This window comes from Callospermophilus lateralis, chromosome 12 (genome assembly GCF_048772815.1).
Source record: "Callospermophilus lateralis isolate mCalLat2 chromosome 12, mCalLat2.hap1, whole genome shotgun sequence".
Taxonomy (NCBI): Eukaryota; Metazoa; Chordata; class Mammalia; order Rodentia; family Sciuridae; genus Callospermophilus; species Callospermophilus lateralis.
The window spans coordinates 101,761,757-101,787,129 of NC_135316.1; the positions used below are offsets into that span (position 1 = coordinate 101,761,757).

Genomic DNA, 25,373 nt, shown 5'->3' on the forward strand with positions numbered 1-25,373 from the left:
GGATGACCCTTGGAAATAGTAGGCTAAATCTATAGCTAGTCATAAAAGAGCACCTATTGTATGATTCCACTCATATGAAAGTCCAGAACAGGGAACTCTACAGAGATACAAACTAGTTCGTAGTTATTTAGGGCTAGAAGTATAGAGGGATAAAGGGATAGGGAGTGACAGCTAACTGATACCAGGTTTTTTTCAAAGATGTAAATGTTCCTAAAGTGGCCACTGGGATGATTATAGAGTCCTAAATATACTAAAAGCCACTGAACTGTACAGTTGAAGGGGATGGATTGTATAGTATGTGAATTATTTCCCAATAAAGCCTTTTAAAAATATTCAAACATAAAACATCAGTAAGAAGTTTTTTTTTTTTTTTTTTTTTTTTTTTTTTTTTTTTTTTTGTTGTTTTTGGAGGGGTACTGGGGATTGAGCTCAGGGCACTTGACCACTGAGCCACATCCCCAGCCCTATTTTGTATTTTATTTAGAGACAGGGTCTCTCTGAGTTGCTTAGTACCTCATTAAATTGCTGAGGCTGGTTTTGAACTTGTGATCCTCCTGCCTCAGCCTTCCAAGCCAGTGGGATTACAGGTGTGTGTCACTGCACCTGACCCAGTTAGAAGTTCTGACTCATTTTCTGTCTCCTTGCCCTTTGGTTGGTTATCTTTGTCTCTTTGGCTATAATTATCATATTCTGAGCCTAATCTAGGTTCGAGGTGAATGTGGTAGAATTCTTGAGCATCACTTGAATATATCAACATAATTTTAACCTGTTTAAAGTCGACTTTGACCCTACGAAATGTCCCCTCTGTCTGTGAACCAACATGCCATCAGCTGTCAGAACGAAGACCTCAGAGTTGTCCTGCTGCTTCTCGTGCCTCATGGTCCAGGTCTCCATTCCTATTTCAATTGGTTTAGCTGATGACAACATTACCTCTGTCTGCACTGCCAATAACATTAAAAAAAACATACATATGACACAAATAATATATCTTTTACTTATAAAGGATGAGTAGTGCCAGAAAGAAAAACTGACCCCTAATTACCAGAGACACACACAATTAACTTTTTGGTGTGTATCTTTCCCATCTTTTTTTCTATGCATATGTGAGATCATACCGTTTTTATCCTTTCATATGTTTTTTTTTTTTTTTGGTTAAAACATATTGTAATTATCTTTTCACAACCATATCTCTTCATCTACAACACTATTTGGAAGGGCTATATTGCAGGGTATCATACAGAGGCCCCATGATATACTTGATTAATCAAAGGCCCACCTTTGATTGCATGAGGCTGCCTGGTACCCTGGTTAACGCACAGCACATGGGCCCAGGCTGCCTGGACAGGAATCCCAGCTTCCCCACTTACTAGGTAGGTGACCTTCTACAAGTTATTAATCAGTTTACACCTGTTTTCCTTATTAGTAGAATGCAGGTAACCAAAACAGTACTAGGGACAAAGCTTTGTGCTTCATGAGCATTAAGGAGTATCTGATTCTTCTTCCCAAAGACCTTTAATGGCTTCTCATGTTGTTGTAGGGACAAACGAGGCAAGGCACCGAAGACAGCAGGAAACAGTTTTATTTGGCTGCAGCCAGGTTTAGAGGGCACAGCCTTTGCTGTAATCAATCCCCTGAACCCCAAGTTCAGGGAGTTTCAGAGTTTTATACCCAGCGTGTAAGGGGAGGGGCTCAGAAGTTCACAGTCTGAGGAAGTTCACATAAAAGCAGCTTTTTCTTTCACTGTTCTGGGTAAGTTAACTCTTCAAGGACAGCACCTGAGAAGGGGAGAGCTTCTTCTCCCCTTTCTTTCCTCCCCCTGCCAGCTGTTACCATGGAGCCCAGTTGTAACTTATCTTAAAAATGTAGACATCTCTGTGAAGCCCAGCTCAAGGCCAGAGGCCTTGTTTGCACAGTTCTTCAAAGTACTATACTGGATGCATTTGTGATAACTAGTAAGGGGGTGTCCAGCACCTGGAGTGCCGGTATCTTCTCAGCCAGTGGTCAAGTAAACAGGGTGACATGAAAATAGGAAGTTTATCTACATTGGACTCTTTTGCAGAGATTTTTTTTGCTGACAGTCCTAAAATCAGCCATGGTGAAGAGGGCTTTTCTGTGGAGAAAGGGGTGCCACTTCAATTTCTCATCAAAGAAATCTTCCTCTTGGGACCCCGAAGTCTGGTATTCAGAGTCTTGAGGGTCTTTCCGAGGCTCAGATTTCCGGCTGTGTTTTTCAGTCCTCTTCCACATGGGAGGGAAGTGACGTTTAACACTGACTACTGGGGGCTGGGTGAGGCTCTCTCCAAAAGTGAACTAATCTGTCTTCAAAACGTTGCTGGGTGAGACACGTGATAGAGGGGGAAGTGGATTCTCAGGGATGAAGTAACCAAACTGAGCCATCCCATCAACTAAAGTCAGATTTTGATCTGGAAGCTGATTCCAAGGCTGCTTCCCTCCTTTTGTCTCACCTCTGCACCTGACTCTTCTTTGCCTGCTTGGTGTCTTTCCTCATCCCTCTTGCTCTGCTTGGGAGGAACTGCCCTGGCCATCTTGAACCCTCCATTCTTCCCAGTACAGTTTCCTGGGGAGGTTCAGCTTTCCGTAGGGAATCAGGTGGAATGCTGTTTTGGCTTCTCGATGCTCTTTTGACTGCTGACGATGTTACAGTTGCTAGAATATGAAACCCACACGTTCTGACTGGACAGAAAGTGCTGTCTAGAAAATTAGACAGTCACCTCCTCCTCTTTCCAGTTCTTCATTTCACCACTCTTGTTCCCTTGGACATAACTGATATTTAATATCTATTTGTAAAACGGTGGCATCCGAGTTGGTTTACAGTGGTCTGGTGACTAAGCTCTGGGTTCCATATCTCTATCTATGTTGATTTCAAGATATCTTTGCCCAGGTTAAGAAAATGGGCAAAGGATGGAAGTCTTCAAGCAGATACGAGTAAATAATGTGTTCGCCCCATTGGAAAACGGCCCGACAGGTCAAGCCTCTTGCCTTTGAACATGAGCTGTGTGAGCCAAATGTTGGTGAATCTAGTTTCCATTCACGGCTGAGTCTGTCTTTTGTTTTAGAGAGGTGGTCTGAGACTCTGAGATGGGACTGATGTCCCCTCCTCTGCATGACATTGTTGGCCTTGGTCTCGTGTACTGGGATTAGAGGAACAGAGAGACGCAGAGCTCTTCTTGCTGTGCCAGTTTCCATGTCCCAGAGTGTGCTGCTGCTCCGTGGACGGCTGTCTGTCTGCCTAGGCCTTCCTTCTGCACCATCTCCAGACCTCATTGCTGTGCTCCCCACCCCCCACAGGAGCCATCCCTCTCTAGCCTGGCCTGGGTGTAAGCACGTGATGTGAAGTCACCACGCTCTTAGACCATCATTAATAACTGAGTCATCTAGGATTCCTAGGAGGCTTCATCTTGAAATGCTGTTATTATCTTTCTGGCTTCTATTTAGTATGAGTCTAAAATAACTTCTTCCTTACACAAGCTCGTGGACGAAGGCATCAACGCTTTATTACTTCCTTCATTTGTTGGTTGCGTACATCATGACCTTCATACCATGTTCCTTGATGTCTCCTCAGGTATGTGGAAATTTCTGGAACTTTTCTCCCAGTCTGGCACTTCTAAAGTCCTCATATTAATATAATTCACAATGTACTTGAATGAACAAAGATTTTTCTGTATAACAGAGAACTAATATTTTGTGGATTTTATAATATGAAATCTAGCTGTTGCTAGAAATATATACTATGTTGTAGTTCAATTCTTTTAGGCATTCTGGAGATACCAATTTTAATGGAATTAAGATATTATTGTATTTGGATGGAAGATGAAATGATTTTGTTAGTTTATGCATCAGCAGCACTTGGTTTACTTCATTAATGTATTGACTTTATTATTTACTTGTAATCTGGATGGTACAGCAGAAATTAGCTAATGACTAACCAGACTGTGTCCCTCTTTCCTCACCTTTCCCAGATTCCCTTCCAGTAGGGGAGGGCCATTGTTCTTTCCCGGGGAAAGCGAGTGGAAGTGATATGTGCCACTGGCAGGCTTTGCCTGCGTCAATTTGTGGTAGAACTGTTTCTCATTCTAGTCTCCCACCTAAACTGAGAAGACCCTGGAGACAAAGCAAAGGGTGGATACACCAGACAGAAGGACCCGGAGTCCCTGAGTGGTCATTTAGAGGTCAACTGGCCAACATGCCCAAGATGCAGGACCTGCATGTCATAACGTTGGAGGTGTGGAAACACTGGGGCTGTTCCTACAGGCAACTTCCTCTTAGTCACACCCACTGAACAAGAAGGAGATGCCACAGGGAAGGAATTCAGGTTTGGGTCCTAGGTGGGGTCCTCGTTGGCTGTCATGAAGGGGAGCTTCTGGGCAGCTAAGAGCTGAGTGAAGCTGCTTCCGAATGCTCAGAGTGGGAAAAGGGTGTGGGAGGGACTTTCCTCTGGCCTATTTTTGCAGGGGGGCTGTTTGCTGATATGGGTGTCAACAGGTTCATGTTAGGTAACACCTAAAAGGAAAGTTCCTGAGGTTCTCAGCTGTAAACATCAGGAGTCTCGAGTGACTATGGTCAAGACATCAGCAGTGAATAGGTGCAGGAATAGAAGGGAGGAGCGGAATTTTCTGAGATGTGCATTTAATCATAGGAACCTTTACCAGCCAGCAGAGACATGCTGCAGGTTCAAAGAGAGAATTCTCAGTTTTATCAGGGGGAATCTCTAAGCAGCCTTAGAGCCACTGATTCCACATGCTTTCCAAGGCAGGGCAAGCTACCTTCACTTTTATTTCAAAGTTCAGAGAGGAGCAACTTACCCTTCTGATAATGTTGGGATCGTTGCACTTGGCTAGCTTTCCAGCAAAAAGCTGAACTCCAAAGCTTGCAAAAACAAGCATTAATGTCAGCAAGAGTATGGAGACCTGAAAGAAATTGATGAAATATCAAACCTCATGGTAAAAATTAAACATTTAGTTTGGTTCAAATAGTGATATAAACAGAACTTTCTAGATCACATTGTGTAAAATTCCTGGGTTTGGATAATATCTTTCCATTTCTCCACCATAGGTCATTCGATTAACTTACTGAAATGTGAACAGAAGGAAATTATGTAATAATTGAATATTAATCTTAAAAATAAAAACATGTGACTTTCATGTAAGAAGCTGGGGCAGAGGTTTTTAAAGATGATTGGGCTTTTCTGACTTGAAAATCATCACTTTGATATATTTTATTTAATGAAACAAAGAAAAATGTTTAAATAACTCCATTGTGCCCAATTAATTGGTTCATATCCTTCTTGGCAGAGCATAAATTGGAGAGACAGTGGCTTCCTTTTCCTGTAGGCATGAGGGAGCTGTGCCCAGAGGATGCAGGACAATTCAGTCCTGGGAAGCAGATCTGTTCATCAACTTGTGCTCCCTCTGCTGGCGGGATCCTCGGGTCTCAGCAGAGAAAAGTGGTAAAGGGCAAAACGGGACAAACCATGGACCTGTTCTGCTGACACGCTCCCTAGGTAATCTACAGCTGCACAGAAGCCTCCTCAGCAGACAGGTGCAAACTAGATTCCCTTCTGAACTCCATCAGAGGTCAAAAGATTTATATACCAACAGGTGATATCTGTTTCCCTTCATGTCCACTGTGAAAAAAGCCACAGCTTTATGACTTTGTGCAAAGAAAATAAATAAGAACTTTTAAGTGCACGTGCGCGCACATACACACACACACACACACACACACACACACACACAATTATATGCCCCTAGTAACATCACGGTCTATCCTTAAAATACTTTCAAATCAAATACAACTACAGATGATCTCCCACCATAGGTATGCTTCTAGAAAACAAGATACAAATGAGCTTATGTAAATCAATTCATGCTTTTCATGCACAAGCAGCACTCATCCATGATAAAAAGAGCTCTTGATCATTCTTTTTGGAAGGCAAAGATCCTTCTGCAACAGATTGCAGGTAATGGGTCTCTTACTTCTCATTTTATCTCCAGCTCTGTTTAAGAAGACCCTAAAGCAATATTTGCCTAATTAAAAAGAATGTTCCCCGTATGATCACATTGGTGAGTATTCTTCACTTTATACAGGGGTTTCTTAAAGCATGGCATACCTGGGTGTTATATTTTTAAAGTTGTTTTACATTAACACTCCCAGGATCTAGAGACAAATTCTATGCCATGTGCTTTAAGGGGACACATAATTATATGCCTACATTCATTAATGTTTATGAACTAGAGAGGTGGAATCTTCATATTCTTAATTTCTACATGGGAAAACTAAAACCCAGAGTAGAAATTAAAGTCAATTTAAGGACTAAGGGGTTAGTGGATGCTACCATTTTGGAGTTGCCATTTGTTATACTTTCCAGAGTGCTTCTCGTTAGTTTACTAAAACTGTTCATTGAATTAACTAAATTGACAGAACAGAAGTATTCATGGCACAGTTTCTGCTTGTGTATCTTGTTTTGCTGTTGCCTTTACAACCCCTTGGCAATGAACAGAACCATAGACTTGACTTTGATTGGCAAGACTCACTTTTTCCCCCATCAGAAACATGGCAGAGTCACACTGGCGAACTGGAAGCAAAAGGCAGCTGTAACATACCAAGAAGATTTCCTTGAAGCCACTGAAAAGCTCTCGAACGACTTTCCTCATCTGGGGCACCAGTTTGAATATACGAAGAGGCCTCAGGCATCGAAGAACCATTAGCAGCTGAGCTCCTGACTCAGCGGGCACATTTTGAGGCATCCAACAAAGAAATATCAAGCTCACCTACAGGGAAAGAACAACCTCCGGGACTTAGGCAATTGCTCCTCTACTGTCCACGTTTTCTGAGAGCCATCTGGCCCCGACTTTTTATTTAGCAAGGATTCCATGAGTGATATGCGACAAGCACTCAAAGGTGTGTGTGCAGCCAGCCCAATCTGGGTCTGTTAGAGGTCTCCAAGGAGCCATCACATGTATGTAGAAATGCATGGGGGGGGAGCTTTCTGTGTGTGTACCTTGGTGCATCCTGCTCTTTCTAACTTACTGCACTGGGGGTTCTGCTGACCTAACATGATCCAAATTCTTTTTTAACAAGGTTTCTACTATTTTATTAACGATCGCAACATGCTACCTGTTACTGGTCACAGTTCTTGTTCCTGCAAAGACATTGATTTCATGGCTTCTTGTGTAGGTAGAAAAATAAAATTTCTTTGAGTCCACTTGTGAGTTCTCAGTTTAACTGATCATTGAGGAGGCACCTGTCATGGCCCAGTATTCCAGACAAGAGTCCCAACTCAAATGACTTCAGTTTGCTTTTAATAACAAGGGGCTCATTAATCAACAACATGATTTATAGGATGCAAACTTTTTTGTATTATAGGAGCCACATGAATTGTGAGATATAAACGAGATTTGCCATTTTAGACCTTATTAACGTATGCCACATTCATACATAAAATTGTGGTTGATTTATTTTAACAATGCAACTATCCACAAATATTTCAATGGTTTTTAATTTAGATAGTAAATGCATGCATCTTATTTGCATATTAATGGACTATTCTATAATCCATTTAAGAATCCGTTATGGCAACTAGACCTCACACATCTCATCTTTGCACCATGAAATGCAGGAGATCTTTACAAAACCACTACATTTTACATTTAGGAAAAAGAAAAAACTTACGAGATAAATAAATATGTCCATTACACCACCAAAGTCCCTGATGACAGCAGTTGGAGTGAAAAACAAGCCATCTGCCATAATCTTCAGATTAAGCTCAATGCTCATGAATATCACAAATACATACTCGGCAATCTGAAATGGCCAAGATGCAGTTAGGTCACAATGAGCAGAAAAATTGCAGGTCAATGTTTTACCACCTAGCTGGGAGCTGAGATTTAGTAGCAGTACCTGCAAAGTAGGTGCGTGCATGACCCTTCGAAAGGGGGATTCGAACATCATGGAAATGCAAGAGCAGATGGTTACGATGATCATGACCCAGTCCAGGTAAGTGACCAGTCCCAGCAAATCACTGTCAAAGGCCAGACAGAATTGAGAAACAACACAAATGCTCCAGAACAGGCTGCCAAGATTCAGAGACAATGGCTTCTGTGACTATTAACATGACTGGCATTTAAAAAAATAAGTCCCCACTTATCAATGTCATTCTAGCAAGAAAATAAAAGAGAATTTCTATTTTTTTTAATGTGGCATAAAATAACTCAGGAAAACTTCAAATGTACATGGAAAATGGAACTTACTAAAGTTGGTGGTACTTTGTGTTTTTCACAGCTCCTGTGACAGGGTCGGTTTTGGATCTGAGAGAGAACAAGCATATGAAATTCTGCTACATAGCAAGCATGCTACAACTTGGTAGCAGCATGGTATTTACAAACATCTCCTCTACTTAAAATCTCCTAAAATGCCCTTTATAAAACATGTTAACTGCATGTGACTTCTGAAGAAACACAACATTAAATTGAAAACATCAACACATTTGCTATTGAAGCTTATGAAAGTAAAATCTTACATTTCTCAGAGTACTTGATTTTAGGATTGGAGACTTGATTAAAAAAATTCTGAGTATTACAAAATTAAATTTTGACTTCCATTTTAAAATGCTTACTTAAAATCTTTGCTTTAGTTGTTCAAGGATGTTCTTTATAATTATTTAGTTAGATACTCTATAAATTAAACAAGCGTTCTCCACCCTGATTTTAACTCTGATCTTGTGGAATAATTCATATAGAATTTCCTGGGAGGGGGATTTCTAACTTTGACTTTTAGGAAGGCTGATGGTCTTTGTTTGAGTGTTCCCAATTACAATTGAGACTTTGTCAGTTTATTCATCTGCACTGCTGACAAAGGAGAATGTGCATCATACTCAATGAGGTGGAGAATTAGCAATTAGATGTTAACGTGTTTGCTGCCAACAGGATAATTCAAGATGAAAAACCCACCCGGCTCTCATCAAAGCAACGCCTACATTGCCATCTTCTCCCTTTACTCTGTGGAAACTCAGGGGAGTTTTAGTGATTATTACTCAGATGCTTTAAATTGTGAATGTCTTTCTAGAATGTCAGAAAGAACCATGAAGTGGCAATGAGTTCATGTCCTTGAGACAAAGCCCCCGCTTCCCGCTATGGGGAGGTCCCTGAGGTCCCCAGCCCTGATGTGTTGGGGTAGTGTGTATTGGCTTCCTAGAGCTGTGCAACAAAGCACCACACACTGGGTGGCTTAAGCAATTCTTAAGAAATTAAGAAATTCATTTTCTCATTGTTCCGGAGACTGGAAATCCAAGATCAAGGTCTCAGGAGGGCTGGTTTCTCCCAAGGGCAATGAGGGCAGGATCTGTTCGGGAATTGCACCCTGGACCTACAGTAGTCATCTTCTCCTTCATGGCTTCACATGATCTTCCTCCACCTGGGCCCATGTCCAAACTTCCTCTTAGAATAAGGAAACCAGTCATATTGGATTGGGACCCACCTTATGACCTCATTTCAACTTTATTCCTCTTTAACTTTCCTATCTCCAAATAAAAACATTCTGAGGTACTGGAGGTTGGGACTCTAACATGTGGATTTGGGTGAGTAATAATTCAGTCTATAACAGAGAATAAGTATTATATGCTGCTGATTGTCAATAAAGGTGGTCAGTTTCTTCAAATGATGGCTTGGGGAAAGCTTCCTGCAGAGTTCTTAATGTCTTCAGGATATTTACTGACAAAAATTCATTTTATGCATTGGCTGCCTGAGCAACTTGGCTTAGGGCTCCACAAATACAGTGCCGTCTGCTTTTACCCTCCTGATAGCCTCTTCTCCTTTTCTCCCGGTTGGTGGGGTCGAGGCCGTGGCCAGTGGGTTTTCTTCTCATAACAATTGGTAATGGAAGTACTAGTTAACTTTCTATTTTACATTATCCTAGAATAAACTGCTTGGTATATTTTGATCACCAAGAAACTACAAGTCTGACAAAAGATGTGGACAACGCGCCCCCATCTGTGAATCTCCCTTTGTTTCAGCATTTTCAAAATAGGACCCAGAGTTAATAACATCGATCTAAACGTCTTGGACAACTGTGAAAAGGCACAAATAAAAATGGCTGTCAAGGGCTTTATCAACGTGAGCTTCCTACAAATGCTAACTACTCGCAACCTTTGTTTGCCACCCGGTCAGGCGCTGGGCAAAGTGGAGCAGCGTGATTAATTAGCCCACAGTTTATTTGGTGACCCCATTAGGATTACAAGTCTCTTCTCCTCCTGTGACAACACCCCTGCTGTTCGCGTGACCCAGGCCACACACCTGGCTGGAACAGTGTACTCACGCGTTGAAGCGGGCACGGACCACCACGCGGCACAGGTTCCTGAACCTGTGCTCGCGCCCCACGATGAACAGCGGCTTGTCGAAGTACGGGTGGTTCTCTCTCAGCTCCTCTTCCTGCACTTTCCTGGAGGGGACATGGTGGGGTGGGGGGGAGAGGATGGTGAAGGGCACGTGTTAGCGCTAAAGCGACGGCCATGGATCACTGTAGTGTGCTGTACCTTTTCATCTCCGCTTGCTCCTTTTTTTCCTGAATCATCTTTATTTCACTGTCTTCTCTTTGTGCATTTCTGTATCTCACTGTATTGGAGTGCTAGGAATAAATCCAGGGGAGGCATGTCACTACGAAAGACTTTTCTTGAAGGCCAAAAATTGTTATTATGCTTACACATTGAAATCAGCATCTTCATATATATAACCATGTTATATACAACTATAATATATGGAATGTATGTAACTACTGTATATAATAAATATATAGCATGAGGTACACACACACACACATATTTATATAGTTAAATGGTCACAATCATTTTAGCAAAGTTATTTTTCCCCTAAAAAATAAAGCATTCAGCACATATTTATCACAAATCCCATCATGTGCCAAGTATGATGTTCTAGTGCTGAGGATCTGTCAGGAGGAGGAAAAAACACATACAAAATCCTTGTTCTTGTGGGATTGATTGTCTAGTCAGGGGAGACAGATAAAAAAAATAAGTATGTTAGAGGATGCTTAGTGCTCTAATAAAAACACAAAGTAGGTAAGAGGCAGAGAGTGCTGGAAGCTGTAACCTAAAATAGGTCACAGTGGAGTCAATATAAAGGTGCTATTTGAGGGAAAGACCAGAGGGAGGTGGGGGTGCTCATCCCAGGATGAACAGAGGCTTGTTGGAGTAAGGGTGGCTCTCCCTCAGGGTGCAGGCTTTGGACAGCTGCAGAACCCTGTTCTCCTAGGGGGAAAAGGCCTGGTGTGGGGGCATGGAAGACCCAGGATGCCAGTTGGGGAAGAGCCCAGAGAGCAAGGAGCTGATAGGAAGAGACAGTCCTGAGGGTGTGGGAGCAGGTCAGGCAGGGCCTGGACGGTCCCTGTATGGATGCGGCAGGAAGTGGGGAGCCACTGTTCAAACACCTGGAGAGTAGACCCCATAGAAAGCATTCCTTAGATTTAATCATCTGTGTCTACTATCACTTAGAATAGGTGAAAAAGGTTAAACTTTCTCATTTTAATGTCTGCTCTCGTGGGAGAAAAGACATGCTAAGGCCATCTTATGCAATGACTGAATCCCACGTCATTTTGCCATGGAGAAGACGGGGGATGCATTTTGTTACAGGTCTCAACAAAGAAAAGATCATTGAGGAAGAAACCAGCCTCTGGAATTAGCACTTTTCAAGCAGGACCTCTGTTGTGTGTATTTCAACACATATTTTCAAAGACACATTCTAATCGATGCTTCTGTAGACTGCACATTTCCATTGAATCATGTCAAAGGTAACTGCTCTGAAGAGTGTTGCCTCTGAATTTTCCCGAGGCAACTTTCTCCAGGCAATAGGACTGAATCTGAAGTGCTGAGGGCAGGCTATGGGCTGGATCTGACCACCACTCTGTGTCAACATGGTCGTCCATCAGAGAGAGCCCTGGATATACAGAAACAGAGCCCTGCGCCCATTCCAATTGTGCTAATAGGACAAAGACAGGGGTTCTCATCTCCTACTTTTAGTTCTCTCTTTTACCTGGGATGCTTAATGAGGACAGTCTAAGATGCTAAAGTAGCATCTTCTAGGGAGTGAAAGCAGTAACTCAATATCACAGAACCTCTGAAGAAATAGGAGATCAGTGGAGAAAAAGCAAAACGAGGATCAGAGGATCAAAACCCCATGCTTGGCTTGGTCTCTGGGTGAGCTCGCCTTTCTCCAGTGCCATGCTTGGCTCTGAATGTTCCTGACTCTGCCTTCTCAACCCAGTTCCCAGACTCCAACTCAAGAGTCAGAGCTTCACTGTGTCTTTTATGGTCATCTCAGCACAGCCAGCAGCTGGATGGCTTGCTCCTGGGCTTCTCTAGATGTCTCACTCCTCTGTTTAGGTCTCTGGGATGGTGCAGGCAGTCTGCACTAACCATCTTATCTAAAGTCCCCTGAGATCAAATCTCCACCTTTGACTTCTTTATATTACTTTACAGAAGAAAGCAAACCTGTCGCTGCACTAGGCAGACGGAGGAAATTAAGATCACTCTCAGAAATCCCATGAACTGTTGACTTGCTTATCATCTGTGACCTTGACTAGAATGTGGGTTCCAGGAAGGTCCTGAATCTGTCTTCCCTCCCCACTATTCTTATCACTTGGAACCGGATCCCACATGAAGTAACACTCGGTCAGCATTTATTATGTCAATCAACACACACAAGAGACCTAGAGTCTAAGAGTAAAGAAATTCTTGGGAAACTCTGTGTAATCTTTGACATAAAACATGATCATAGAAAAAAAAATTATCTCCTCCTGGGTAAACCCCTGAAATTATAAACACTGGATCTAGATTCTAGAATAGTTGGAACTTGGTAAATATTCAGAGATAATAATGCAAATTATTTATACAAAATGCTTTAAATGTTTTTGATTTTAGTCAAAGATAACCGATCCATCAGTTTTGTCTGTGTTAACCAAAACATGTGCCCCGTGTGAGATATCTAGATTCTTCTACGTCAGTGGTCACTTTTCAGTGCCTGGTCGTGTCATTTGTTTTCTGAGCTCCCTGAGTTCCTCTTGAAGTCTTAGGGAGACATGGCAAGATGGTAGTTAGATCCAGGCCCTAGAATCCTGTCAGCAGTCATTTAGATACATTGACATATCCCTGCTTCCCAAATCCACAGCATTGCTTAGAACTTACGTCTTGAGTCAAGGTTTCAAGAGACTTCCCCCTGCTGATCCTCTGGCTGTTCGATCCATGTCTTAGTGACCTGAAACAACCACAATCAACTGGTTAGTAGATCTCAAGATCAAATCTAGAGTTTTAAGCAAAGACCAGGATTAAACAACAACAACAACAACGATTTTTCTGACACACCATCAATAATGCCTCACTTCTATTTTACAGCAAAAGCTTATAGTCTATCCAAACGCCTGTGATCCCCTCTAACAAGGTTTCAGAATTTCTCCTTCTGATCTTCAAAGTCAGAATTTGGCTATCACCGAGGAAAAGGTTTTTTGAGTAAAGGTGTTTTTGTTTGTTTGAACCTCGAATGAGATTGCCAGTTTCACTGTTGTGACCACCAGCAGATAGAATTCAGTTCCTGGCCTGTCACCCGCCCGCTACCCAGGGCTGAGGGAATGGCTACACAATGCTCACTTCTGCAAAGCCCCTTTCCTTCGGGTCTCTGAAGCCCGTCTTCCTGGAGCATTTACCTGCGCTCTTGGCGGATGTGATGCTGCACGCTGAGAATCGACCTTTCCTTTGCCGGTTGCCCCTCGAATGATCCACTCAGCATGCGCTGTCGAGTGCAAGCTCTAGGAAGAAAAAAGAGCCTGAGATAAATTCAGGATTTGTACACTTGAAATGAATAATACATAACTGCTCGTTGCTCTTGTTAATTTTGAGGCATCACCAATGATAATGCAAAATGCAGCAAACTACATATAAAAGGAAATGACCTCTAGGCTCGTGTTAGGACCACTCACAAAGCAGAAGCTTCCCAGCTATAAAGAGGATCTGGAAGATAAATAGAAAGCTCCCGCTCTGGCCCCTCTTCCTTCCATCCCCCAATAAAAAAGAATGGCAGGGCTTCTATCAGGATTCTGTGAGCGGGCAAGGCCAGTCTACCCACAGGCAAGCATGGTGTAGGTTTTGAATTTAAACAAGGAGGTTTCTAATAAAAGCCCTTAGGGAAGGATTTGGCCAGCCAGGCCACTGGAATGATGAAATACATGTTCCAAAGTATTTGACAGAAACTTAGAAAAGCAGGCAAGCATCAAGTTAGGGGCATAAATGAATTATAAAGAAAAGTAAACCTGGAATTACGCACAACAATGTGAGTTTACTTAACATTCCTGAACTGTGCACTCAGAAGTGGTAGAGATGGTGAAGTTTATGTCATGTGGCATTTTCCCAACAATCACAAAAAAGCTGAAATTACAACCCAGAAAAATCTTAATGTAAAGCCTCTGGCTTCCTGGTAACCAGTTACCACTTTCTTTGTATTCTCAAAAGCCTGAAGACTTTGAAAACGTATTTTCCTTAGACCACAACTGGACTGGTATTAATTTCAGATTTTCTGACTAACGAAGACAGTTGGGTGATCTAACACTTATGGTGTCAATGACTTTGGTGACAAAATAAAATTTCTTCTACAGAGAGCTCTTCCCAATGGGGAATGACAGGAAGGGGGTTGGGTCAAGTGGAAAGAAAATAACCCAGGGGGTTAAGACCTGTGTAACAGACATACACTGTCACTAACGAGTAGGATAACTTTGAGGCTCAGTTTTTCCTTATTGGCAGAATCAGGACAAGGTTGACCTCAAAGATAACTCACTAATGTCAAAAACAATGGTTTTGTGACATGCAGATCTTATGATGCCATATTTGTTCAACACCTCAGCTCAGGTTGTTTCAGCCCTTGTCTTCCAGAGGATTCGAGCACACTTCTAGAATGACTTGAAATTCTTACTGTCTTCTCATAATTAAGCCTTTTGGGGAAAAGACTGTGTTTCTGCTTCCTGAATCAAAATAGCAGCTTTTATGGCACCAGGTATGTACTTAAGTACTTAAAAATGTAGATGAAGGTAATTGTGGCCAACGTCCATGAAAAATCATTCAAATTCAATGAATCATTAGTGGAAACAAACCCCAAGCTTAGGAAACAGCAGAGACCACTTTGGAATAAAATCCAAGTCAACACTTTATTGAAAAACAGAACTTAGACATTGACAAGAAGAGATTGTGCTTATTTTAAGGACTAGAATGACGCTGTGTAAGAGGATGCATTTGTAAGTTGAGGTGAAAAAGTAAAATATATATATATATATATATATATATTAGCTATTTCTTGACCAAAGGACTGAAAATTGTGAAGCTATTTTGAGGAAATCTATTTGGAGGAGCTGTTATTGTGGTATCTCCTGCCATCTGTGTGAACCATCAAGACTTACCCTTCAGCCTTGGTCTTGGAAACTTGTCATTCTTGGATCACAAAAGTCTCCCCCAAAGCGGTTAAGACTATTAGGCCTCAAATACAAACACATCCAACTCGATTGTAACACACCTGTTTGGGTGCAAGGACCTCTGCTATACGGGAAATGGAGGAGGGTGACTGGTTTGGGGCAGCATGGTTTAAGAGCTGCTGGTCATTTGCCCAACAGCCCAGTCTGAGAACACCTGGCATTTTTGGTGTCCCTGAGTGGCCTCTATGAAACCTGTAGAGACCCCTTAGAGAGGGCCTGCTCCTTTCTGATTAAACAGGGAAGGCCCTCTGTAGAGACCACAGCCTCACCATGAGCCCCTTGTCTCTTTCTACAACAGCATGGTAAAGTGTGCTAGGAAAGTCACCTTTTTCCTCTTTTGACTCATTTCATTCTTTCTGCATCTACAGAATTCAGAAAATGGTATAAAAAGTGCTGGAGTTTCACGTACACGTGAATCACACAGTCTGTTCTCTGGAAGACTCATTCATTGAGGGTGTGGGGGGACTGGTTTTTAGCTCTATCCTGGAATCAGAAAGTCTGAGCTTCAGCCGACTAAGACCTCCTGAAATGAGTTATGGCAGACACATTCACTTTAACTTTCTTTCCTACCACTTTCTTCTATGTTCAAACTATGATTTCTGAATGGTTAATGGGGGATGCAGGAATAAAACGCCCACTGACTCTAGGTTTTTTCATGAGCATCCAGCTAAATCCTGTAATCAGTGACATTGGAACTCTCTTGGAGCCAAGCATCAGCTCCACCACTGCTTACTCAGTAGGAGGGTCTTGTCCTGAGCAGAGCTGCTTGTCCACCTTCTTGTCCCCCGGAGCTCCGAAGGCAACCTGGATTCTGAGCACAGTGAAGTCAGGCCCACCACACCCACCCCAGTCTCCATGTTGGAAGTCAACTGGGCACCATAGGCTTCCTTCATGGCTGCCCCTGACTCTCTGTGATCACCTGTCTGGCCCCCACCCAGTGTGCTGCCTCCACATGCATACAGAATCAAAGGTAAGCAGTCTCCGTCTCCCTTCATCAGTCTCTTGTTGAGTACAGGACAAATGCTCTGATACAGATTTTCCCACTGAGCGTGCTGAGGCTTTCAAAACAAGAAACTCCACAGAGAAATGCTGGGGTTCTTTAGCAGAAAGCTAATTAGCAAACTGCTAACTAAACAACTGACTGAAGGAGAATGGGGTGCATATGAAAGGAACTGCATTTGAAGGTCCTGAAGACTGTTTTCCTGGTACAATGGAGGGATAGTATTAAAACTAAAAAGGCACTATGCACTCTCTTTCTACTTATCTTTAATAATTTTCCCATAAAAGAACCAGTGATGATACAGGTGAGACCACTTTGTATAGAAATATAAATGCCTCTAAAAACATGTGGGTAAACCTACTTCCATATAGAGAAGACCAATTCCCTGATGGATGAGGAGATGCTGCAGGTGGGGAGGTAAGTCTGGGCTTGGCCGGGAGCAGAGCACAGTGTTGAGAAGGTGGCTTTGCAACCCTTTGGCCCCTTACGACACTGCATGGAAACAGGCAGAATGACTGCCACATTAGCATGTTTCTGCCACAAGAAGCAGCCTCACACCTAAGCCATTGTCACACTTTTTGGTCATGAAAAATACGTTGTTATTTTGGAAAATAGCGGAGTTGTTAGAAAGTTGTTTACTTCAATTGGACACAGTCAGATTTCCTAAGGGGTTACATATATTTTAATGTGCCAAGGCTCAGATGCATGCTAAAAGTTTGCTTTAGGATTTTTGGAAGTAAATATGATTTATTATATACAAGTATATATAGTAATCCAAATTATAAAGTTTGATACAAATGGGTTCTGATAGGTGACATAAGGGAGGGATGAATATTTCCCCTGCATGGAAGCACTAAAAAAATGATGTGCAATATCCCATGTTCCTGCAGCGTGTTGGTAACCATACTTGTCTAATGCTTCCAGTATTTTGTCATCACCCCTAAATAGTCTGGGAGTTCTTGAGGGACCTGTCTATCACTCATCTTCGAACTCCTAGGAAATCCAGTTCCTGGCACTTCAGCTGCTGATGGGAAGAATGAAGAGGCAAAAAGGCTAAGGAAGGTGTAAGGAGAGGAGAGGAAGGGAGGGGGCTCTGCAGGTCCCTGGAAACTTGCAGGTCCCGTGGTTCAAAGCACACAGTAGGTTTGCAGTGTAGCTGCTGATGGAATGTTCTGCCTTTGTCTGGAAGTCTAACGGAGAAGAAGAGTTGAGAGACCAAAGGTTTAGAACCATGCTTTCTGACCTGGCTTAGCTGTGGACCTTAGGCACGTATTTGCGTTCTCTAAGTCTCCTTTCTCGTGTGTACAATGCTGAGAACCATAACTCCTTTCTTACCAACTTCACAGGGAATTGGGAGAAGCAAGGTGATTGCGGATCACAGTACTCTGGTAACGCTGAAGCTTCATCTAAATGTTCAGGTGCTGTGATTTCCTTCTCTGCTTGGCCCCACGTCCTGGTTGATGATGACACCTTTACAGAGCTTTGAGGACTGAGCAAGCAGGTTTGACGGAGGGGTGCTCTGGAAGGCCAGTCTTCCTGTTCTCTGATCCACAGTGATGGCTGCTGGAGCGGGTGCTGCAGCCTCAGGAACGCAGCCACTTTCGGTAAACACACTGTTTTCTGAGATACTATCCTGGTAGGCAGGTTTCTGAGACTCCCTCCAGTGACCCCCCCACCTCTTGGTTTTCATGCTTTTGGGTAATTCCCTTCCCTTGCACAGGATTTAGTGACTTGCTTCTAAGAAACAGAGGGCAACCATGATGGGACAGGTTACGAAACACTGGGATATCTGTCTCTGTCATTGACACTCCCTTGTCCTTTATTTTTTTTTTAATGATACTAGGGGTTGAATCCAGGGGTACTTGACCACTGAGCCACATCTCCAGTCCTTTTTATTTTTTATTTGAGCCAGGGTCTCACTAAGTAGCTTAGGGCCTTGCTAAGTTGCTGAGGCTGGCTTTGAACTTGAGATCCTCCTGCCTCAGACTCCTGAGCCCTAGATTTACAGGCCTGTGCCACGGAACCCTGCTCTCTCATCTTCTTGCTTGCTCTGAGGAAGCAAGCCGCCACATTTTGAGGGGCTCCATGGAGAGAGCCACTTGTTAGAGGTCTCCAACTAAGAGCTTAGGAGGAACCAAGGCCTTAATCTAACAGCCCATGAAGAACTGGATCCAACGACTCAGGGATACAAAATCAAGCAGCTTCATAGGAGATCCAAAGCTAGAGAAGCTGTACACAATACCCAGACTCCTGACCACAGTCTGAGATGGAAAAGGTGTTTGAATGGTGTTTAAATCACTTAAGTTTTTGAGTCATTTGTTACACATTGATGGGTAAATAAAGCAATTATTATCATGGTCTCAAACCCATCAACTTCCTAATGCTCTTCAGAAAGAGAAAGACAAGCTCAGTGTGGCTTGTAAAGCCCTGTTTGTCACCCTCTAATCCCACTTCTAGTCTCTTCTTTTACAAGAAGGCCCCTCATCTTCTTCAGGCCATTCTCCGGGCCTTTCATTCTTCACATAGACCATAGTCCAAAGAGCTTAAGGGAGCAGACGCTATCTTTAAAATTGCTCACTATTATTTCTCAGCTCTTGTTCGCAGTAGGTGCTCAATAAATATCTGTTCAATGAATGAACCTTGAAATGCTATGAAGATCAAATATTCTAATTTCTTTCTTATCACTTTATGCTTAGGAAGTATGAAAATAATTGCAAAGAAAACAGCTTGTGTCTAAAGTACGCTGCTTAAAGGGGAAGTTGAATGATCTTAATTTTGTCTCTAGTTAGAATACTGTGCCACTCAAGATTAACAGACTGTATTCCTACAAGAGATCAGAGCCCAAGACAGAAAGGAAAAAAAGACAGACATTGCTTCTTGCAACTAGAAAATGTGTAAATCTTCATCTGTGCTGTCTGTCAAAGCTGTTGGGAGAATATGAAACCAACATGGAGCAGAGGCTTAAGCAGATGAATTCCTTCCAATTTTCTACACTGGAGATTCGATCCATCGCTGAGAATTTGGTCTCCATGTATCTCTTCTTACAGGAATCTGCTGGCAAGCTGAAATGGTGAGTGACTCAGGACTTGAGACTTTTCGTATTTTACCTAACAAATGAGATGCACACATCATTAGAGCCACACAGTCACAGACTACCCAGAAAAGCACTTGAATGTTCACTTAAGTTATATTTTGCCACTTTAAACTTTCATTAGTATTTAGATGCCTTTTGGTCTCACAGAAGGATTTAAAAAAAAGCATAGATCCAGGAAGAAAATAGTCATTTATTTGCTGCTCCAAGAAAAAGCAAAGTTAATGGTATTGCAAAGGCATGCTGTGGTCCTCTGGGGGCCATCTTGGTCTTTTCTGGGAAGGACACTGTAGTGTGAGCTCCAAGGCCGTCAATGTCTTCTCTCCATCTCTTCATAGTGGCAAGTGACAGAAGGCCAGTGTCTTAGAAACTCCATCTAGTGGCTTAAGAAAAAAGGGTCCACCTGCTTGGCCCCTGGAAGTGGGAGGCACACGGCTCGGAGTGTCTGGTGAAAAATAATGAAGTATTTTGTCTTGTGTGCGTGAGGACAGTCTCCATCCCACAGGCCTGTGTAATGTCTTTCTTCCTGCTCCCAGGAGGAGAATTACAGCCAGGCATTTTCCTTTTCCCAGCTGGGGTTAATGTTATGCCCCCTCTACCTTTGAAAGGAAAACAAGATGAGGACCCCTGATGATGATCCGAATGTGGGAATATTCTTCAGCAAACACACATTCCCAGTTGCAAAAATATTACCCCTGGTTTCTTGCCAAGCCTTTGAAAAAAACATATGAAAGATTGATTCTTTTTTTCCTCCTCCTCCTTCCATTGCCTTTGTGCTGTGGAATTTCAATTGCCCCTTCTATGACAGCCCTATATATACACATATATATGTAATCTTTTATGGAGGCTGAGGAAAGAGAATCATGTCTTAAGAAATTGTCTCTATTTTCCTTGACATTTCTCCATCTAAAATATTTTTAAATTGGTCTGACGATGATGTTTATGAGAGCTCTTTGGAGCTTTATTAAACACCACCAGCTGTTCACAGAAGCAGTAGCAGGGGTCCTCTTTCTTTCTTTGTCTTTGTGGCTTCTTTCTCAATGTTCCAGAGCAAGGGTGTGGGAAAGCCCACACAGCCTGTCAATGGAAGGGAGGCCTGCGAGCCTCCAGTTAGTTCCACTGTATAGAGAAGCTGGAGTGCAGGATGTCATCTGGCATTAATGCGGTTACCATCTGAGGGAATCACAAGGTAACTCTGCAGAGCGTTGCACTGGGAGGAGGAGTTGCTTAATTCTTGAGCTCCCACGAGGTAAAATACTTACAAGTGTTGTTGGATGTCGGTCAAGGAAATGTAATCGCATCAGCAGACAACAGGAAAATAGCCCTTCCGTGGTCATTATGTAAACTAGGACTGTGACTCCATTGTGATCATCCAAAGTAGAGACAAGGCGGGTGCTAATGGGTGAGCCCTAGATAACAGCCTCTTGCTGAGATGAGGAAAAAGCTGTATCTTTATCAGAGTGAACACCCACTCCTTCCTGAGACTGCCGGGTCCTGAGTGCATGCATGGGGCTCTTCAGTGGCAACGGCTGGTCGGTTCGTCCTAATCTTAAATTATTCATCAAAACGGTTTCATCTACAGATATGCAAACACACGGGTGACCAGGACTGCACTGTACACTGGAAATAAACCTTGACTATTTTATCTTTAGCACATGCTATAAACAAAAAAGAAAATCAATCTGTGGGAAATCCATGCCTTTGGTACATCTATTAAAATTCAGCAAATACAATGTCTGAAACCCTACACTGTTCATTGGGGGTCACATTCGGTAACTCAAGGACTAACTCAGAAATGTGTAAGTGAAATGCAAAGATTGAATTTTTACTATAATAAAAGTGAACTTTTGCCAATGTTGCAGAAGCTATGCTAACCAACATTTGGACGGATATGTATTGTATTTTTCAATGATGTAGCACTTCATATTCTAGTGATAAAATAGTAAAAGCAAGAACCTTGTTAAACTATCTTCCCATCACCACAGCTCTGCCTCTCCTGGATGTCACAGAGTTAAACATTCAGTGCGTGGCCTTTTCAGATGGACTTCTTTCATTAGTAGTAGGCATCTATGTTTCCACCATGTCTTTTCATGGCTTGATCAGTCCTTTCTTTTCAGTGGTGAATAATATTCCACTGCCTAGATACCATCTCACCACAATTGGCGTACTCATTCACATACTGAAGGACATCTCGGATGTTCCAATTCTGGGAATTCATGAATGAAGTTGCTACAAACATCTGTGCACATCTCTGGAGACATTTCTATGTGTGTTTATCTATGTACATGTCTATGGGGACAGTTAAAAGATCAGTGTATGTCAGGAGAGAGAGATGAATAGGTGGGGGATGGAGGTCTTCGGACAATATAATACTACAATGGTAGCTATATGCTATTTTGCATTTGTTCAAACCTATAGAAGGTACAACACCATGAGGACTAGCTAATGTAAATTATTGACTCTGATGTTCTCAGTGTATCAAAGCAGGTTCCTTGATTATAAAAAATGTACCACTTTGATAGGGACTGTGATGGTAGGGAGAGTGTTTCTGTGTGGGGTGGGAGGTATATGGGAAATCGTTATATCGTCACTCAATTTTGTATTGAATGTAAAACTGCTCTTAAAAAATAATGTTTATCACAAATGTTTTTTTCCTTGAATCTCTTTGCTAAAATTCATAGTAGGCCTCCTAATCCATAGGGCTATTATATTCACTTTTGGGTTTATTTAAAAAAAATCTAGAAATAAAATACTCTCTCAATAAAATATAAAATATTTTGATTACTGCAATTCAGATACTAGCTAAGGAAAATCTGGCAAATGTCATTTTTAAAATGTGTAGTGATTTTAAATATATTTAAATAATATATATGTAGCCTTTGTGGTCAATAATAATAATTCTGTTCAAATGATAAATAAGAGAAAAACTAACCTCACATATTATATTAATTACCCTTAACAACAGCACTCAATTAAAGAGTATTCCTTAGATCTACAAAAATTATCACAACAAGTGCATGCCACGGGGAATCATGCTGTAAATGGAAATTCCAGAATGCCAGTGTCACGGAGACCGGACATTCAGCAAGGTTACAAAGATACCCCTAGCTAATGAGGTTCCCACGGCTGGATGGAACTTCGGAAAGTAATGTACAATGTTTAATTATTTTATTTTGGCATTTCCCTATTCACTGAGCCTCGCGGGGATGATAATGCATTTTTGCTCCATTTCAGAGCTTTGGATTAGAGGAAGTCTCTGAGGAGGTAGTGGGGCATTGAAAACACTCTGCTATTTATTTTTGATTTCTTCTGATACAGAGAAAAGGTCATTGCCATGTGAAGGGAGCCTTCTTCAGTGGAGCTGAACGGCAGAGTCTAGCAACTTTGGATTTTATAATTGAGACAGTGGAACATCCTTCCTCTCACAGTGTTCAGCACAGATGTCTGTCTGGCCACTGGGTCACCTTCACCTAAGCCCTGCAGCATTCGCAAGATGTGCACAAATGGCTCACCATTTTCTCATCAAAGTGTTCTCAAGTAGAGGCAGAAATTCTATTTCTCGAAACACCATTTTTTTGAAAGTTATAACTGCACGAACATGAATTAAAGATTATTATGCATAGGAATAGGTGACTCCATCAAAGAGTGACATACATTCTCAGTCTCCAGGGCCTTTTCTCTTTGAGACTTTCCTTCGTGGATGGAATTTCCTGCTTTGTGGTAATGTATATAGACACTTTTTGCTGAAATAATATGAATCCTATTTCAACTGGAAGATGGATATGGGCAGTGATTCCCCTGAGGACAGAAACTCCCGGCAGCCCCACAGCTTAACCACTGGGAGAGAACCGAGGCCTCTACATCAATGGGACTTGGCGTGGAGGAAGGCGACCTGTTACTGTTGGTGCTGTTCCACTGTCAGCTGCAAGCGCGTCCCCCAGATCCATTCGTCTGAACTACAGCTGCTGGCGCGGGCCGGGCCTCTCCTTTAGACTGTGAGTCGTTCATTCCACTGGTCAACCCATCACCTAAAAGTACCTGGATCATCAAGATTCCCCTCAAGGTGCTTCTCCCCGGGGCCCGCTAATGCTGGGCACTTCTGGACGTTGTTTCTAAGTCTCAGTTGTACTTGTTTTTTAAAGATAATACACACATATAGTTAAAGACCAAAAGGCCCAAAAGGCCCGAAAGGAAAAAAAAAAGGTCAGAAGCAGGTACCTGCTACCTAGTGTGTGTGCTGGACAGCCCCAGAGTCTGCCACCAGCTCTGCAGCTCACCAAGCCCTTACACATTCCCAGCCCCGAGCTAGAGGCATCCTGCTGTTGTTGGAGCAGTGGTCTGCACTGCGGGAAGAGCGAAATCTCACCCCGCCCAATCAACAGGTTAGTCAGATGGAACTTTCTGGAAAGTCTCCTCCACAAGGGAAGATGGGAAAACTGAGGGTGAGATCAGGGAGTTACTTGAGGTGACAGAGGAGCAAGAGAGACACTGTCAGGCCTGGAGGCACCCTGGACTCCCACCTTCCATTGAGCGACCTGAGAGTTCACAGACAAATTACCAGTCCACACAGACAGGCTCTGCACACCTCGCCACAGGGATCTGCTTTGTTTTATTTTTCCCCCAATACTAACATCTCATACTGGATTAAAGTTACTTTATCTGCACCCAAATCAGGACAAGTGCCAAGCTGTACCAGAATGACTCAGGTCAGGTCCTTTCCCAGGTCTCCCTATACTTTTCTTACCTGTCGCTTGGTGAGAAACCTTCAGAGACACTAAAGACAATAATTCTATGAAGGGAAAAAAAAAAAAAAAAAAAAAAAAAAAAACATCTAGGAAAGTTGAGGACAGGACACTAAAACATTAGACTCTGCCAGACTTCCTTTACGTGAACCAGGGCAGATTCATCCACCAAAAGACTAAGCTGCATCCTGTCTCTCAGCCCTTCCTTCCTTTAAGAGTGCAAATGGTCCCAGAAGAGGCCACTTCCAGGTTCCCCAAGGGCCCTGGCAAGGTTTAACCGGTGGAGCGAAAGCGAGAGCCCAGGGGCCAACGGGGACAGTGAAAGAAAGCATCTCTTACTTCCCGCTGTGGCAGGTACCCGCATCAGGGCCCTGGGGCTGTCACAGATGTTTTCTTTTCTTCTTTCAATTTTCCCCTTAGTATTATTTCTTTTATTAGTTGTTGTTGTTCCTGGGAAAACAGCATGCAGCAATGCCCAGGGCCCCAATCTATTGGTGACTTTGTAACTAAGGGATGTCATCGTCATCATTATTACTAACATTACCTCTAGGAGGAGGACGAGTGAAGTGGTAAAAGATAGCTATTCCCCCAAAAGGTATCAGTTTACAGAGGCAGCAACGAGGAAACCATTTTTACAAATGAAACAGGAGGAAATTTTCTAAAGAATCAAATTTGTATTTTGAATAGATTCTAGTTTTTTTTTTCCCCCTCAAACTGTAGCCTTTTATGTCCGGTAATTCACAGGGCAAAGTAGCCAAGAGCGTAAGGAGTTCTCATTTTGAAGTGTGTGGGATGTCCTGAAGTACTTTGTATCTGGGTATCCCTCAAATCATACAATTGTTGGGCAGGTTTGAGGGGGGTCCGTATTCCCTAGGGTGTTTTAAATGTTTTCTTCACATACACCATAATTTTATTCCCCCCCAATTTTCTAAACTTCTATACCTTTAGAAATAGACTATTAAGGGCTGGGATTGTGGCTCAGTGGTAGAGCGTTTGCCTCACA

At 42.5% G+C, this 25,373-nt stretch overlaps 1 protein-coding gene across 2 annotated transcripts in view; it reads right to left on the reverse strand.

Annotated features, from left to right (window-relative positions):
* Positions 1–25,373, reverse strand: part of Nalcn (sodium leak channel, non-selective) — a 288,482-nt gene that overhangs the window by 32,970 nt on the left and 230,139 nt on the right. For both annotated transcript variants that reach the window (XM_076872192.1, XM_076872191.1), the window contains 9 exons: positions 13,726–13,827; positions 13,211–13,280; positions 10,550–10,641; positions 10,333–10,455; positions 8,271–8,327; positions 7,921–8,041; positions 7,693–7,824; positions 6,624–6,791; positions 4,824–4,928 (listed from right to left, as the gene is read on the reverse strand). In XM_076872192.1, coding sequence (XP_076728307.1) covers positions 4,824–4,928; positions 6,624–6,791; positions 7,693–7,824; positions 7,921–8,041; positions 8,271–8,327; positions 10,333–10,455; positions 10,550–10,641; positions 13,211–13,280; positions 13,726–13,827 — 970 coding nt within the window. The remainder of the gene's footprint in view (positions 1–4,823; positions 4,929–6,623; positions 6,792–7,692; positions 7,825–7,920; positions 8,042–8,270; positions 8,328–10,332; positions 10,456–10,549; positions 10,642–13,210; positions 13,281–13,725; positions 13,828–25,373) is intronic.